Source organism: Lissotriton helveticus, chromosome 3_2 (assembly GCF_964261635.1).
Source record: "Lissotriton helveticus chromosome 3_2, aLisHel1.1, whole genome shotgun sequence".
NCBI classification, from domain to species: domain Eukaryota; kingdom Metazoa; phylum Chordata; class Amphibia; order Caudata; family Salamandridae; genus Lissotriton; species Lissotriton helveticus.
Window position 1 is genome coordinate 171,647,007 of NC_136062.1, and position 16,597 is coordinate 171,663,603.

General features: G+C 43.9%; 1 protein-coding gene across 1 annotated transcript in view; it reads right to left on the reverse strand.

Annotated features, from left to right (window-relative positions):
- SORD (sorbitol dehydrogenase) overlaps positions 1–16,597 on the reverse strand; it is a 352,789-nt gene that overhangs the window by 143,130 nt on the left and 193,062 nt on the right. Inside the window, exons 6-7 of the mRNA XM_078684967.1 lie at positions 10,913–10,978; positions 7,721–7,896 (exon numbers count right to left, since the gene is read on the reverse strand). Coding sequence (XP_078541093.1) covers positions 7,721–7,896; positions 10,913–10,978 — 242 coding nt within the window. The remainder of the gene's footprint in view (positions 1–7,720; positions 7,897–10,912; positions 10,979–16,597) is intronic.

Sequence of the window (16,597 nt, forward strand, 5' to 3'; positions counted from 1 at the left end):
AGCTTAACGGGGAGAAGACGGAGATTCTTCTCCTGGGAAAAAATCGTGATCTGTGGCAGGAGAGGCACTGGCCGCCATCCCTGGGCGCTTTCCCCAGTCCAGCTACCCAGGTTAGAAACCTAGGGGTGTGTATCGACGATTCTTTATCGATGAAACAACAGGCTAATAAAGTGGCTGGTATTTGTTTCACGATCATTAAATGGCTGCAGAAGATTATCTGGATGCTGCCTGTGGATACCCAGAAGACCGTAGTCAATGCGCTAATAACATCTAGGCTTGACTACGGTAACATTCTATATCTGGGCTCCAATTTAGCTGTAACCAGGCGGTTACAGCTGGTCCAGAACTCCGCAGCCAGGCTGTTGTGTAAGATTCCTAGGACAGCAAGGATCTCGAATCACCTTAGAGACCTGCACTGGTTGAAAGTTGAGAACCGGGTCCGGTTTAAGGCCTTGACCTACATGTTCAAGATCAGAGCGGGAACCGCACCACGGTATCTGCAGAAATTGGTTAGGCCCCACGTACCTGTACGGAATCTCCGCTCTTCAAACGGAGCAACCTTCACGGTTCCCAGATTCAAACTGGCCCGAATGGGAGGTAAATCTTTTTCCCACCTGGGACCAGTTCTTTGGAACTCCCTTCCTTTAGCCTTGCGCAAAGAGGAGAACTTTGTCAGCTTTAAGAAACAAGTTAAAACCTGGCTGTTTAATAAATAACTGTTTAAATAAATAGTTGTCGATCTGTTGTCATCAGTTGCTTTCTGTGTCTTGTTCTCTTAGCCATGGCGCCGGGAAACCCTTTGTGGGTATCTGCGCGCATTACAAATGCAAAAAAATAAATAAAAAGAAATAAAAGAAATAAATGGACGAGAGGTGTCACTGATGGTAGACACTGGCTCTAGGTATACCATCATTCCCAATTCCATCTTCAAGATGCTTTGGACTGACAAAACTTTATTGAAAAGTGACATTTCACCAAGGGGTTTCCATATTGAAACAATTGACATTGTGGGGCATTTTGTGTCTGAAATTGTTTTTAAAAATAGACTCACTACAGGTAAAGTATAAGTTTCTGTAGAAGGTCCAGCAATTCTAGGCTGGGTACACCAGTATGATTTATACATCATTATAAAACCAAGGGCACCTGATCAGGTGATGGTTATTGAGGATGACTGTATTGACACAATTGTGGGTGAATTTCCATCTGTTTTTAAAAATGAGTTGGGGGAATTAGATGGTTATTCTCATCTCATCAAGATCAGGGAAAATTCGATACCTGTACAACACAAATTGAGAAGAATTCCACTCTCCATTAGGGATGAAGTCAAGAACCTGTTAGATGAGATGCTTCAGAGTGGGGTTATTGAGCCAGTGGAGGCATCACCATGGGTGTCTCCAATGGTGATTTCGAAGGAATCGGATGGAAAGTTGAGATTCTGTGTCGATTTAAGATCTCTGAATAAATGTGTAATTGCGGACACATTTCTGTTACCCAACATTGGTGAGTTGGTATCCACTCTTGCGGGTGCAAAATTCTTTTCAAAATTAGACCTCAAGAGTGCGTACCACCAAATAAGATTACATGATAGCTGTAAACACCTCACAGCCTTTTTCACCACTGAAGGAATTTTTCAATTCACAAGATTTCCATTCGGGTTGATTTCAGCAGCCAGTGTGTTCCAGCACATGGTTTCTGAAATTTTCAAAGGGATACAAAAGGTGGTGTATTTTCAAGACGACATTCTTGTTTTTGGTCAATCAGTGGCAGATCATAACCGCGTACTTAGACAGGTTTTACATAGAATCTCAGACACAGGTCTTACCCTACGTAAGGACAAATGCTCATTTCTTGCTCAGTGTGTTGAATATCTTGGGCATGAGATTACAGCTTCTGGTGTTAAACCGAAAAAAGATCTACTTGAAGCGATACGATCTGCCCCATGTCCTGTTGATAAAGATCAACTTAGATCGTTCATGGGACTGATAGAGTATTACTCTAAATTTATAAAAAACTTTTCAGAAAAAACGACAAATGTACGCATTCTTTTGAAGAAGGGTACAAAGTTTGTATGGGGTCCTGAACAGGATTCAACTTTTAAACAGGTTAAGAAAGAATTGTGTGAAGCGAATGAACTTGCGCCTTTCAACACTAAATCTACATCAATATTGATGGTTGATGCCAGTGCAACAGGGATAGGTGCTGTGCTTCTACAGAAGCATAGGGAGGGTGAACGCCCTGTTGCTTCTGCATCATGCACTTTGTCTTCTTCTGAATTAAATTATTCAGTTTTTGCAAAGGAAGCATTGGCAGCTGCTTGGGGCACACAATGTTTTCACAACTATCTTTGGGGCACTTGGTTTATCCTTAAAACTGATCATAAACCTTTAATTTGTATTCTTTCTCCTGGTGGTGCAATAAAGGGCTCGCCCAGGTTAGCGAGGTTGGCAGCTAGGTTACAAGACTATCATTTTGAAATTGTTCATGTACAAGGTAGGCGTAATTTTCAGGCTGACTGTCTGTCTAGAATATCTACCAATGTTGATAGCATTTCAGATGATTGTTACCATTTGGATGTTAATGAAGAGAGTGAGGCTTGGATTCAAGATGTTCTATCACTAGGTGATGGTTCATTTTCAAAGGATGAATGGATTAAAGCTATGCAGAATGATACACATTGAATGAGGTCATAAAAATGATCAACCATTGATCTAGGAGGGAAAGCTGTTTGCATGTATCTGTCAGACCTTTTCGCAAAGTCATTGATGAATTGTCTACCTTCACTGATAATATTATTTTGCGTAATGATAAAATCATTCCACCTTCTGAGCTAAGAAACAAATTAATCAATTTAGCTCATGAGGGTCATCTCGGTCAATCTCTAATACAACAGAGAATTAAGGTACATTTTTGGTGGCCTGGGATTGATTCGCAAGTTGCCATGTGGGTGGAGGATTGTCAAACTTGTAAAGAGGGAGAAAAAAGGTTCAAGGTTGCTGTAGGTTCTTCTGTTGGGAAGCTTGATTCTCCAGAAATTCCTTGGCACACAATTTGTTTAGACTTTATTGGGCCAATGGATGAACTTATTGTCAACGTCAACGTTTTGCAATTGTTTGTGTAGATGTTCATAGCAAGTGGTTGTTTGTTGAATTTGTGAGAGATATTACCACTGATAGCACTATTACATTTTTGAAATTTTTTTTCATGAAGAGGGCTTTCCCAATGTCATCATTACGGACAATGGTACACAATTGGTATCACAGAGTATGCGGTCCTTTCCAGGTGAGTGTGGTGTATCTCATCACCAAACTTCTTTGTACAACCCACAGGGAAATGGTCTCTGTGAGAAAATCAATAGATTGGTGAAGGGTACAGTACAGTTGGCTCAGTCTAAAGGTGTGTCAGTTTCTGACCTTGTTAGAGATATGACTTATGCATACCGTACCACAATTCTTTCTGTTAAGGAAAAATCACCTTTTGAATTGATGCGTGGCAGAGCTCCCAGCACCAAACTTAGGCCTGCCTGGTTGAAAGATTTACTTAACAATGAGGTTTCTTTGAGTTGCAAGAAAGATTTTGTTGAGGTGACTTCTAACATTTCAAAAGGGGATTTTGTGAAAGTCAAACGAAAGTCGAAAGTCGAAATTTAGAGGACCTTTTTGTATGAAAGAGGTTTTTCCAAACTATGTTGTACTCTCTAATGGTGAGAAGTGGAATGTCAAAAGAGTAGCTTTATACCAAAAGAATAGATCTTTGTCTTCTTATATTGTGTTGCAGAATTCTTCTGATGTGTCTTCTGACAGTGGGAATAGTGGTTATATGTTTTCTCCTGTATCCCCTGCATTCCAGAATGTGCTTGCTCCAGCTCCATGCTCCATGTTCTCTGCTGTTCAGTTGGAGCTGGTCAGCGGGCGTTTGAGTTGTTCTTCACTGTCTCTCCTCCAATAAATACTCAATCTACCTAGTGAGTAATGAACTTCATTTACAACACACCGCAACTGGTCCTGAGTGTTTTGAGTACGTGGCTTGCAAAGAGACGGCCACAACAGTGAAATAAAACATTTATGCACAAGACAAAGCTGCCCTGCTGCCTGGTATTAGCAAAGAGTCCCCAGTGCTCGCGACCTCAGCCTAGGCAGCAGAGACAGAGAGAAGCCCCACTGCGCCTATACGTACTGCCCACAGTATCAGATTCAGCGGAGAAGAGTAATCTGGGTGCGAGGCTCAAGGCTCATGTTTCCGCCGAGAAAAAACCTAAACTTCAAAGACTGTAGACTGCACAACCACAAACCTGAATTGCCACCACGTTCCCCCCTGAACTGCACAGACTCACTACAGACTTACAAAGCTCCACGTCTCCCACACAGCAACAGAGACCAAGGCTAAACAAGAGAACCTAGACTAGCTGAGAGAGCACTACACACCTCTGGTGGTCAATGGCTGCCACCAAATGCAGAGAGGAGAAACTGACTGCCTCTCTCCCTAAAGGGAGAGGAGAGCATTGTGCGCTCCCCGGTGGCAAGTGGTCACCACCACAAGCGAGAAGAGCAAGCGTACATTGCACCTTTGAAGAGACTGTGAAGCTTCACAGTAAGAGCCTGGTAACTCTCCCATCTACCTCACACACATGTACAGCGCCAACAGTGCACTCTAGAGACAAGAGGGGAGGAACAGCCCACTGTGGCCCGAACACAGGAAGGAGATCTCACACACACCCTAACTGCATTAGCACCGCCTACAGTGAGCCAGTGACTGTCAGGGAGTGTCCTCCCTCACACTGCCTTAAGACGGTGCCGCACATTGGCCCATTACAGGCATGGAGAGAATCGCACATACCCTAATGGTAAGCTGCCACCACTGTAAATGAAAGGAGATCCTCGCCTCCGATGGTGAGCCCAAGTAGCACCCTGAATAGCTTATCCAGGAGAAGAAAGATATGGAAGAAGCTGCAGACCAGATCCATGAAAACAAACCTACCGCCACTGCCCTCCACAAAATGGCTGACGCAACACCTGTGAGAAGACGCCCAGCCCTACAGACAGGACAACACATGCGAGTAGTCCAAGATGGGAGAAGGTGCGCAGTTCTATGGACGGGATGGGGTTATCAGGAGGTCCAAGTGAGGAGAACCAATGGCATGTGGCCTGATGCCACCTCTCACAAACTGAAGAAGAGAACACATGTGACGTGTGAAACGTGACAGGACGCTGCATTGTAAGCAAGAGTTTTAAAGGAGAGAAGAGTGTGTGACCAGACCTGTCACACTGAAAGAACTGACGACCACAGATGCGCAAGAGCAAAAGATCAAACGATGAAGACACCGAGGCCTGTGCCACTACCAGAGAGTGCACCTACAGGTACAAGCCAGCCACCAATGTAGAACAACGTTCCTGGCGACAACTCAGCAGGAGAACCAAACGTAAGCCGCCAGCATGCTTAAATTGCGTATCTAAACCATGTTTGCCAGTGTGACCATCCAGTCTCCATCACAGGCTGCATGATGAAAGATGGCCTCCCTGCTAATGAACCACACATGCCGGAAGGAAAACAGAACCAGCAAACACACTCAGATACATGAATGCGAGATCCCAACAGCCCCCCTTACTCACTGCTAGTTCATATCACCAGTGGTCCAGGTCATCTAATGGCAACCATGCCATTATTCCTGTGTGCATTGCTCTGACCAACACGGAGCAGAGCATCACCAGGGTGGAGCCTTACACCCACAAACATCAAGAGACCTAGGAGGCGCTCAAGATGATGTGAGAGACCAATTGTCCAGAGACTATCTGCTTGCCCCACCCGCACTTGGGCCCTGTTGGCAAGCATACCGACCATGTGTCCCTCACCCTTGTGGTTGCACAAATGACTTGGCCATGTTTTCTGTCAGCAATCCTGCAGCTGCACCCAGATGGCCCACACGCAGTCCTGCACAGTCCACGCGATACTGTGGCGACCCATCGGAAAGTCCTCAATGAATCCCTGACCGAGAGATGGTCTGGAAGCTGCTTCGCCGACAGGTACCAGGAGGTTCCGAGGCATCAGAGTAAGGCGTCAAAACCTCATCAGTTCCACCGTAGTCCTAATAAAGTTGTCATTCACAGAGACAGGACAACCCCAAAAGTAAGCTCTGCAGTGGACTATACCTATACTCCTGAGGCACTGTTTGAACTGTTGATACCAGTCACATCGTCGCAACAGCAAACAGGACTGACCGACAGTGCTTCAGTGGACACTGACCCACCTGCCATGCTGTCAAAGACTCCATCTACATCGTGTTTGTGCCCAGAGGTATCTGGTTAAACCATGGACAAATGCAGGGATGCCAGAGGGCGTCCTGCTGCACCTCTCCACTGTTAAGTGGGGTCTAGTTAGTTTAATTCCCACCGGTTGGACTCCTCTTTGTTTTTAATAAAGTTTGGGAGGAATGTAGGGTCCTGTTGGACACATACGTGTGTTCTAGCACATACTAGTTTACCAGCCAATCCTAGGGCCGGCCTTTACTCCCACTCCACACCCATCCAACACAGGTGTCACAAGTGACATGAGCCTGCCAATAAAAGGGCCCGAGCGCACGTGCTCATGGCCAGTTTAGTACCATTACACACAGTGTCTGCGTGACTTATTTATGAGCATGTGGGCCTAGGGCCAGCACAACATTACAGTCACCAACTTCAATTCTTGACCATCTGGCAACATTTTACTATTTTGACAGCATCGTTGCCTTGTGCAGGGTGCCACACACACACACACACACACACACATCACCTCCGCACCTCCGCACCACCACAAACCCACTGCCTGTTTATTTTGTTGGTGAGCTACCAATATGCTTTAGTTTCTTTGCTTCCTCGCGCCATCATCAAGGTACAATCCTGCCTCTTGCTCCAGCCTCTCGCCTACTAGATATCACAAATCATATCACTGTGTCTGCAGAGTAATGTATAACCACTAGCTAATTAAATTATATTTTGCACGCTGGGTGCTCATCCTCCCTTATACTGCTAGGATCTGCACCACAAGAAAAGATAAGAGCACCTCTCTGGTCACTCACATGCAGTACCAAAAGACTTCCCACACAGAATCACAATAAATACAAGACTGCCAACTACACACTCCCTGATGGCAGAGCATCCTACCTAACCAAAGGGCACTTTAACACCCCACAACAGGGTATGAAGGACTTTATAACTGCTAAAATGCAATACAATACAACCATCCTGCCCTAACCCCATCCGAGTGGCCCAATATTTGTTTTTATTACTATAAATGGGTTTTGCACTATACACAACTACTACGGTTTTTTAAAAAGTTATGAAAAGTTATGAGCCCTCTGGGTTGGCATAGTTGCATACCCCTTATTTACAAAACACTTAACACATTCCCTTTACTACAGTACAAGAACTACCCAAGTGACAGAAAGGCTTCAGAAGATACTTTGCCTACGGGTACATTCATAGATACAGATTGCTGATAAACAGTGGTGTAGCAAGGGTGGGGGGAGGGGAGGGTCTGCCATGGGCAGCATGAGTTTTTGGGGAGGCGGCTTCCCCTCGCTCTTACGTGCGGCTGTTGTTCGTGGGAATCGACAGCACAACCCCCACCCCGTTCTTACTGGAGGCCGGGCGGCAAAAGGAGTTACCGCCATGGACGGCCAAAGGCATTGCTGCACCACTGCCGATGAAGAAGGAAACAGAGCATAAAGTGAAAGGCTTTGACTCACATAGATTCCAGTTTGGATGCAGGACTCGGCACCGGTGCACTCGATGGTAATCTCAGGCATGCAGCCAAGCAAGTCTCCCACTTTCTGTGCAATCTGCTGGGGAGTTTCGCTGCTGATCTGCAGAGTGAAGTCTGCACCAACTTCTTTGGCCTTTTCTAGCCGAGGAGCAGATAAATCTGAAGAGGAATATGAACTGGTAAAGAACAAGAAGTATGTTCACAGATTCCCTTTTTCCCTTCCTATTAACATGTTCACCTTTTTCCAGACAAAAATTCTACACACCTGCCCACAGATCTTTTATACATAGCAATTAAGGGCATGTTTGTGGCAGAAAATTAAACAAGTCTTTCATTGTGTGTTAAGTATAGAAGGTGGGCTTTTCACGTTCATCAAGGGTCAAAAAGGCTCAATAACTGAGGAACCAACAGGTGCTCCCTGATCCAGTTCAGCCGTGGGCTCTCACAGCTGAGGGAGGGGACAGGGCTATTCAGTAACTAAACTTCAGTCTTCAATGGGGCTACCAGCACAAAAAATAGCTTTTCACAACATTTAGTTAAATTAAATAGGGCTATATTTATTGGTCCTTCAACAATAATGCAGCGTTTTCCCTCTAAAACGGTAACACTAAGTTACCTAAACAATGCCCAGGGGGTCCCTTAATCTAAATCATTTGCATTGCCTCCTCTGCTCTTCTGTGCTGTTACTCACACCCTAGTAGATATCAACCCACACAGTTCTCCTCGAACTCAATTCCCTAATTCCAGTAGACAGCCTATTTGCATACCTTCATATTCCTTCATGTATATCCTCCTTCTCCTTTCTTACTTGCGGCAGTTGCAGAGGAGGCAATGCAAATGATTTAGATTAAGGGACCCCCAGGATATTGTTTAGGTAACTTAGTGTTACCGTTTTAGAGGGAAAACACTGCTTAAGGGTTGACTAATTTACGCATGGATTTAAATTATGTAATTTTTTTAACAAAACGTGCACAGTGTTTGTCACAATGGTTTGAGAGCGACAATTTATCGATACATGTTTTTCATTTGTAGTGAAACCCCTGAAGAAGAGCCCATTAGACCTCGAAATGCATTGGGTACCATAAGAACCACTTCTGAAGATGTTTTGTTTGTGTTTTCTGTCGTGCCCCGAAAAAGGCTTGGATTATCATATCTACGGCATGAGAAACTGTTTAAGACACGTTGTCTCAAATGCGATAAATCATCTAAAAATAAACGAAGTCATTCATAAGATTTGGGAGCACATGGATTCATTTTCTTGAAATCTGAAAATTACCATCAAATTAAAGTAAATGCTGTGCGCCCGTGTAAGGAACGTGAACTCGGTCCTACTCTTCAAACTGATATGGATCTTGCCAGAGTCACAAAGGCTCTGGTACTTATTTAGTGACCCAATTTTGAGTCCGGGCCATACGCCTTTTTACTATCAGTTGTCTTTCTTAATGAAAAAATGTTGATATAATGTTTACCAATTGAACTGCCTAGGAATTTTTGTTTACAATTGTTGTTATACCCTGTCCTAGGAGCTCTAGATTACTCATAGGGGGTCCTTGCTACCTACATAACATGCGCCTTGGGAGGCCTTTGGCCAGCCCAACACAAAGTTATCATCTCATATTCACGTCCCACACAACTAATTACAAAAAGTCATGTGGGCATACAGTCTAGGCTGCACCTACTATCTTAAAATGGGAGTATTACCCTTCTTACACTCAGAAGCAAGGAGTAATATGTTAAGACTGGTGAAAGACTACGAATTTTAACAATGGGTACAGTGATGCTGACACCTCCAGAGTGTAATGCAAAACGCTCAAGTTTTCCCATGCAAGAACTAGTATTTCATTTGCATTCTGGACTTTGTAGTCCTCTATTTAGAAATGGAAACCAATGCATGGAGTGCTGGGGGTGCTCGACTCTGGGTGACCTTAGCCCCAATTACATTTTTATCACATTTAAGGAAGCACAGGAGACCTTTGGAGTGGGACGGGCCAGGTTTTACCCTATGCAAGCACTGTGGACATTTTGCAAGAGGTCTGTACTACATACCTAGACGTCCGCCCCCTCCTCTGAACTGTTTCGAATGTTACTAGAACATGGTGGATGTAGACATTTGGTTTCCCATTTAATCAGAGCCATGGCTGCTGACAAACCAAGGATCATACTTCGGGCTGGAGAGATGTGGGAAGAGGAACTGGGTGCACCTCTAGAAGATACACAATGGAAAGCTGCTTGCAAACTTGTTAAGCAAAGGACAAGCAATGTGCAGTTCAAACCAGTACATTTCAATTATATACCCCACACATATGTTACCCCAGTGTTCCTACATAATATTGACCCCACCAGAACTGATGGGTGTCACCGGTGTCAGGGTGGACCTGCAATCTTTCTTCACTTAGCCTGGTACAGTCCCCTAGTACATGCTTATTAGGATATGGTAGTCAGACGATTGGAGGGCATTAAGTATATAGACGTGAAACTAGACCTAGCCACCTGTCTCTTGGGTATGGTCAAGAAATGCTAAGGCAAGAAAATGGAATGGAAATTCGCACAACTGGCCCTGCTACCAGCAAAACGGCGATTGCAATCTCATGTATGAACCCATTAGGACATAGGGAAGAGGGATGGATCTAGGAAGTTATGGAATGGGCAGTAGGCAAAGAGGTGCGACTCCGTTAGTGTAGGAGAGATGAGCAGGCACAGGAGGATTTGCAAACATGGTTGGAGACCCTTGCTAATTCTGGGGAGATCGAGGTGAGCTTTGCACACGATAGATAGGAAACTGAGAGCAACTGTAGGTTGGGGGTAAATATCTGGGAATAACAGGTGCTTTTTTCCAACTGTAATGTTCTGTACACAAATGGTTCCTCGATGAGGAATTACTGCTGTTTTTATAACATATATGGGCTGATGGCTGGAACGTTTAAATGTGTTTCAAGTACAATATTTGTAATGTACTGACTGCCTATATAACAAAAGAAATACATTCTTTAAAAAAAAAAAAGAAATGTAAACCAAAATTACAATTGCCAGAAATGCATTGGAAAAAACAGACCTAGATTAACAGTAGCCTTGCTTAAGAAAACTTCAGAGCTTTAAAAGAGGCATACTGCTAACTACACAATTAATCAAATGATATGTAAATTTGTGTTTTTCTGGATAAAAAATGAAATCATACCACATATCACTGTGTGCGCAGCTCCCATTGCCTTTGCAACTAGAAGAGAAACGAGCCCAATAGGTCCTGGATAAGAGAGAGAAAGGAAGAACAATAGAATTGACTGATTAAATGTTCTATTTAACACATACGATTTGACTACACTATAACCAGCAAATTACAACAGCTACATTCTACATCATACCAATCCATGCTATATGAGGAAAGTCTACCCCCGCAAAACAGGCCACTCTTATTTCTCCCTACCTCAAATATCTTTCTCTCTTCATAGTTAAAATATTTTCTTGGCCTATAAGTTTAAAATGGGCCAGACTCACATGTATCAGGCGCATTACCTTCATTGGAGACAGAATAATCAGGCTAAGCTACCCCAATGCCCAGCTTTAATGCTTTAATGGATTTATTCAGTATGAGGGAGCACAAAGTCAGCAATCACCTGAGGCCTGTGCATATGCTAGCATGAGGTCTTGGTAAATAACATAAACTTCTTTTCTGTGATCCTTTCCTTAATAGTCAGGTTGTAACTGCTAGTTCGGACAATGAAGTGTCCTAAGTGTACTAAGTAAACTTTCAGAAATGTCCAAGGATCTCAGGTTTTTCAGGCCAAAGTATATTTCTCCCTCGATCCTAGGTTATCTGAAAAATTACATATTAACTGGACTAACGTTCCACATACCTAATTGTATCATAAGAGAAAACACTTGTTTTAGAGTTTTGCTCTGAAACTCTCTGCCAGATTGAGATGCCGCATCAATTCCAATGTTCAAAGGATTTCTGACACAGAAAGTTCACCAAACTATTTGCCTACTGTCCCTGAGGTCTACAGAGGAGTGGCTAACTGAATTCAGGAATTTCTTCAGTACTCTTCCCTTCAGCTTTGCGTCTGGCACTAGTCAAGATTCTCATTTTGGTTTTAACCTAAAAGGCTGCATTCGATGTGTTAAAATCCTCTACTGCATTTGGGATTGTTGTTGCTACTGGTTTACGAGGGATCTATAAAAGACAATTTAGCAACTTATTGCAACGTTTCCTATGTGGATCCACTGGCCTTATGCATTTAACAAAGTTTTGAAACCCACTGGACAGTGATGCATTTTTCTATTGCATCTTGACATTTGCCTTGCGCTATAGAAAGAACCCACTGTTGATCCTTTGAGAGAGGTAGGATTTCGTTTTCTTCCTGCTCTTCGCTCGGCCTCACAACCTTTGGCCATTATCCCAACCATCAAACATGCTCGTATTGGCGGACGTTCCTACAGATTGCTGGCCCCTCAACTTTGGAATAAATTTCCCTTGTCTCTTAGGAAGCTAGACAATCTGTTGTCCTTTCGAAAATAACTTAAGACTTGGCTCTTTGGCTTATAGTCGTCTATGTTCCTGGCCTCTCCTCTACAGATCTGTATAGCGCCGGTACACTCTGCCCGAGTAGCCGTGCGCTCTACAAGACACCCATTTAACATAACATAAAGTTATCTTTTCAGTTACTTTTGAGGGACTAGAAAGAGTGGAGAGTTGGTGCATGGCTACAAAGTGATCCTTATCTCAAGCTCCTCATAGATTATGTGATTCTTAGCTATGTCACTCAAATCAATAAATAGCTTTATTGGGTTCACAAAATAGACCATTAAAAGTGCATGTACATAAAATACATTAAAACTGCTAAAATTACACTATAAAATCATATGTAGGAGAAAACGCTTATTCATAGCACACATTTTTTAAAGGTTTCAGACATTTTCTATATTAGACCTAGGGGTGATTATAGGACCGCCAAACCCGCGGAGGCACGGCAGCTAACTATTCTGAGATAGGCAGACATGCAGGCCCGCTACAAATACAGAGGAACCATCGTTCCCCAGCGGTGTTGCAACAGTGTGAGGTAGTACTATGCCTCGGTGCCATTACAGCACCGCCAAGCATATTACGGGTTTCCTAACTGCCAGCCTTTTCATGGTTGTAAGCCCGCCATGAAAAGGGTGGCAGTGAGGGAACTAAGGGGGGCCCACAGGGCCCTCTGGTGCCTCAGACAGATGCCATGCAGGAATGGGCTTTGGCGTTCACTGTCTTTTTCACAGGCACTGCTGTGGGAACTCCAAAAGACCGCCTGCCAAAACAACAAGAAAACTCGTCTGCCAGGTGGTCAGAGGTGAGCTTTGGCGGTGTGGGAGTGGGGTGATGGCATGCTGCCCCACTCCCACACCTCCAGCTCAGAATCAGGCCCTGCGGGATTAACAAAGGAAACTGTCACATGACATACTTGGACATCTTCCATTTCACACAAATCCAAAAATCTGATTTATAACCACTAAAAAAAAATTGGTTCAACAATACTGGTTTTAATAAAAAGTTTCCTCGGAAATATGTAGACTCTATAGGAAATTGTATAGTGCAAGGTTGATTACTTTGTCCCCCATCACATGGACAAATCTGTCCTTCTTTACACCAATAACCCACATTGGGGAATACTACTATGTGACTGCTAGTAGCAACCTAGATGTCAGAATATAACAATGCCTTACATTATGTGTCATAGAGAAGTACTGTGCAATACCACCGTCCTGCGTAAAAAACATAACTCTGGACAGTACATTTTTTAATTTCTTGTACTTTCCTCTGATCATCTTTATAGTCCAAGAACAAAATTGTTTACTTCCCATCTTTCAATAGACATAACAAACTATGGTTTATCAAAACCAGATACAAGAATAATGAGCTCTAAACTCCTATGGATACAAGCTACCCTTGGAATTGTTTGTTCAAGACTGACAATTTCCTTTGTGAGCAGAATTTCTGGCGTAGACGAAATCGCATGTCAGAGAAGCACAGGCCATGCATGGATATAGTCTTCCAGATATGGTATGCCCAGTTCTTTAAGGCCTTTTTGAGAAGTAATTATTTTGATTTTATAAAACACCACAGATAACCCATATACCTGCTCCATAAATAGTTGCATAGGGGGATTTCTTTTTATAGATTGTCAGCATTTTCTTTTACCGCCTATTGCAAATAAAAACACCACCTTGTTTATGACAATATTGCAAAATATATTTGCAAAATTTTTCAAATGCCCCCAGCTACCGGTAGCAACAGATGGGATACGTATTGTTAGACCTGGCATCATTGGCGTGAGTCTCCCTTCCATTTTTGACGGATTGACTCCTCTGTTTTGATATGTTTTTGCTGGATTTATGCTTTAGGCACTGTGCCACTGCTAATCAGTACCACAGTGCAAGTGCTCCTTATGTTAAATTGATATACTGATTGGATTCCATGATTGGGTTATTTGATTTATCTGTCAGCCCCTAGTACAGTGCACCATGTGTGCCCAGGGCTTGTAAATCAAATGCTGCTGGTGGGCTTGCAGCACTGGTTGTGCCACCCACAGAAGCAGCTTGTAAAGTGTGTCTCAGGCCTGCCATTGCAAGGCCTGTGTGCAGTCTACCATTGCCAGGTCGACTTGGCCAAGTGCACCCACTTGCCAGTCCCTAAACCTTCCCTTTGCTTCATGTTGGACACCCCTATGGTAGGCCCAAGGGCAGGGTGCATTGTAAGTATAAGGTAGGACATGCTCTGATGTGTGTAGCATGTTCTAATAGTGAATTACAGCCATTTTAGTTTCTCACTATTGAAGGCTACCTGTTCTCATAGGCCAGAATGGGCATTAGATTATTACATTCTTATAATTCTAACTGACTCAGGGAACATGGTAGAAATTCGAATTTAGTATGCCTAAACTCAGAATAATAAAATACATCTTTTCGTAAAGTTTATTTTCATATTCTGTGCTTGCAAATACCACTTTCAGAAAGTAGGTATTTGCTTGCCTAACCATTTGAGCCTGCCTCTGCTGAGTTGTGTATTCCTTGTCTGGATTTGTGTGTGACAGGGCTGGGGAATTCCAGGAGACAGGCTGGGGCAGCCCAGTGGTGAATAGCGAGATCTGCATCTAGATGGGAGGGGGGAGTTGCACCTGGGACCTGAATAGGGCTGGGCCTTCCCTCTACAATGCTGGCTCCACCCCCTGTGGCTTGTCTGATGTCTCTGCCCTGCACTGTGAGATGAGGAATCATGTCAACAAAGTGCTCAGGAACTGGTTTGAACTAGGCAGAGGCCTCTCTGCCTTCAGAGAACAAATGATTTTGGGGTATAAATATTGGGACCCTGATCCCAAGAAATTAGATCACTTCTGAAACAAGAAACCTTTCTGCCAAGGAGAAGAACCATGGAAGCTGCAGGAGTTTGGACTGCCCCTCTGCCAGTGTGCTGTTTGCTGGGTTGACCTGCAGTGGTTGTTTCAGTGCCAAGGGAAAGGAGAAGGAAATTTGTAAGGAATTTCATCTACAGAATATTCTCCAAGTGCTTTAACTGTGCTTGCCTCCTGCTGAAGTCTCAGGGACAAAAGACTTCACCTCCAGCTCCCTCCTGAATTTCATTACTGGGAGTTCTGACTCCAGTCACTTGTGTGCTGCTGGGAGCTGGAAGCGCGACGCATCGATAAGAAGCGTGTCGCCGACGCAGCTGAAATCATTGCAACGCCGGAGAAGCGAGCCTTCGCCGCATCTCCCTGGAAGCGTGTGTTCATCGAAGCTGCCTGCTGTTGCATCACCGGAGAAGCGTGACGCCATCATGAGAGTCGCCATTGCATCACCGGAGCAGGGCCTGTCACGGCTCCAAAGTACAGAGTCGTCGCAAGGCTACCAGGGGGTCATCGCATCGTCATCACATCGCCGCATCAAGGGCGCCATCTTCCCGCATTGCAACCGGATCGTCGAATCGCATAAAGGCGCCATCTTGCGCACCGCAACGGGCCCGCAGACCGAGAATCTACGCATCACCTCCGCACCGGTAAGGCTCCCGACGAGTCCCCTACTCTGCGCAAGCATTGAGGAAGGACGCAACCATTCCCCCTGGGTCACGGAACCGACGCATCTCCCCTTTTGCGAGCCTTTTGTTCACTTTGCGTTACGCATCCAGGTACTTTGTTGAGAACTTTGTCGCATTTACCAACAACTTGAATTAAGAGACTCTTAATCATCTTTTAAGCAATCTTAAGTGTAGTATTGTGGATTTTTGTCGTTTGTGGTCTTGTGTTTAAGTCTATATAAAGAATACTTATTTTTATAAAAACCTGTGTTGTGTCCATCTGTACTGTTTTCACTGTATTACTGTGTATATTCACAAATGCTTAACACACTGCCTCTGAGATAAGCCTGTCTGCTCGTGCCAAGCTACCAAGGGGGTGAGCAGGGGTTATTAAGGAGTGTAATCCCCTTATCCTGACTTAGAAGTAAGGGTCCCTATTTGGACAAAGGTGATAACCATTGCCAACTAGAGACCACCAGATCTAACTCGTATCCAATGTCTTTATATGTTTCCCATTTATTTTATGGAGTCTAGTCTTAGGGTTCCCCTGCCCACAGATCACGGTAAACGATCTTATAAAATTTATACTCATATTCATTTCTTCAATGTATACAGTAAATTGATCGATCAAGTGCTGTAAATCATTTGCTGTTCTGGGTAAGAGTACTACATAATAAAATTACAAATAAAAATTTCCCATCTGCCGGATCTTGTCAACCTCATTAATGTGTGGTGGAAAAAGGAAATGGGGCCAGCACACACCTATTACATTAAAAGACTTGGTGCACTCCCCATTTAGTCCATATTAGTTTCGGGCCGTTG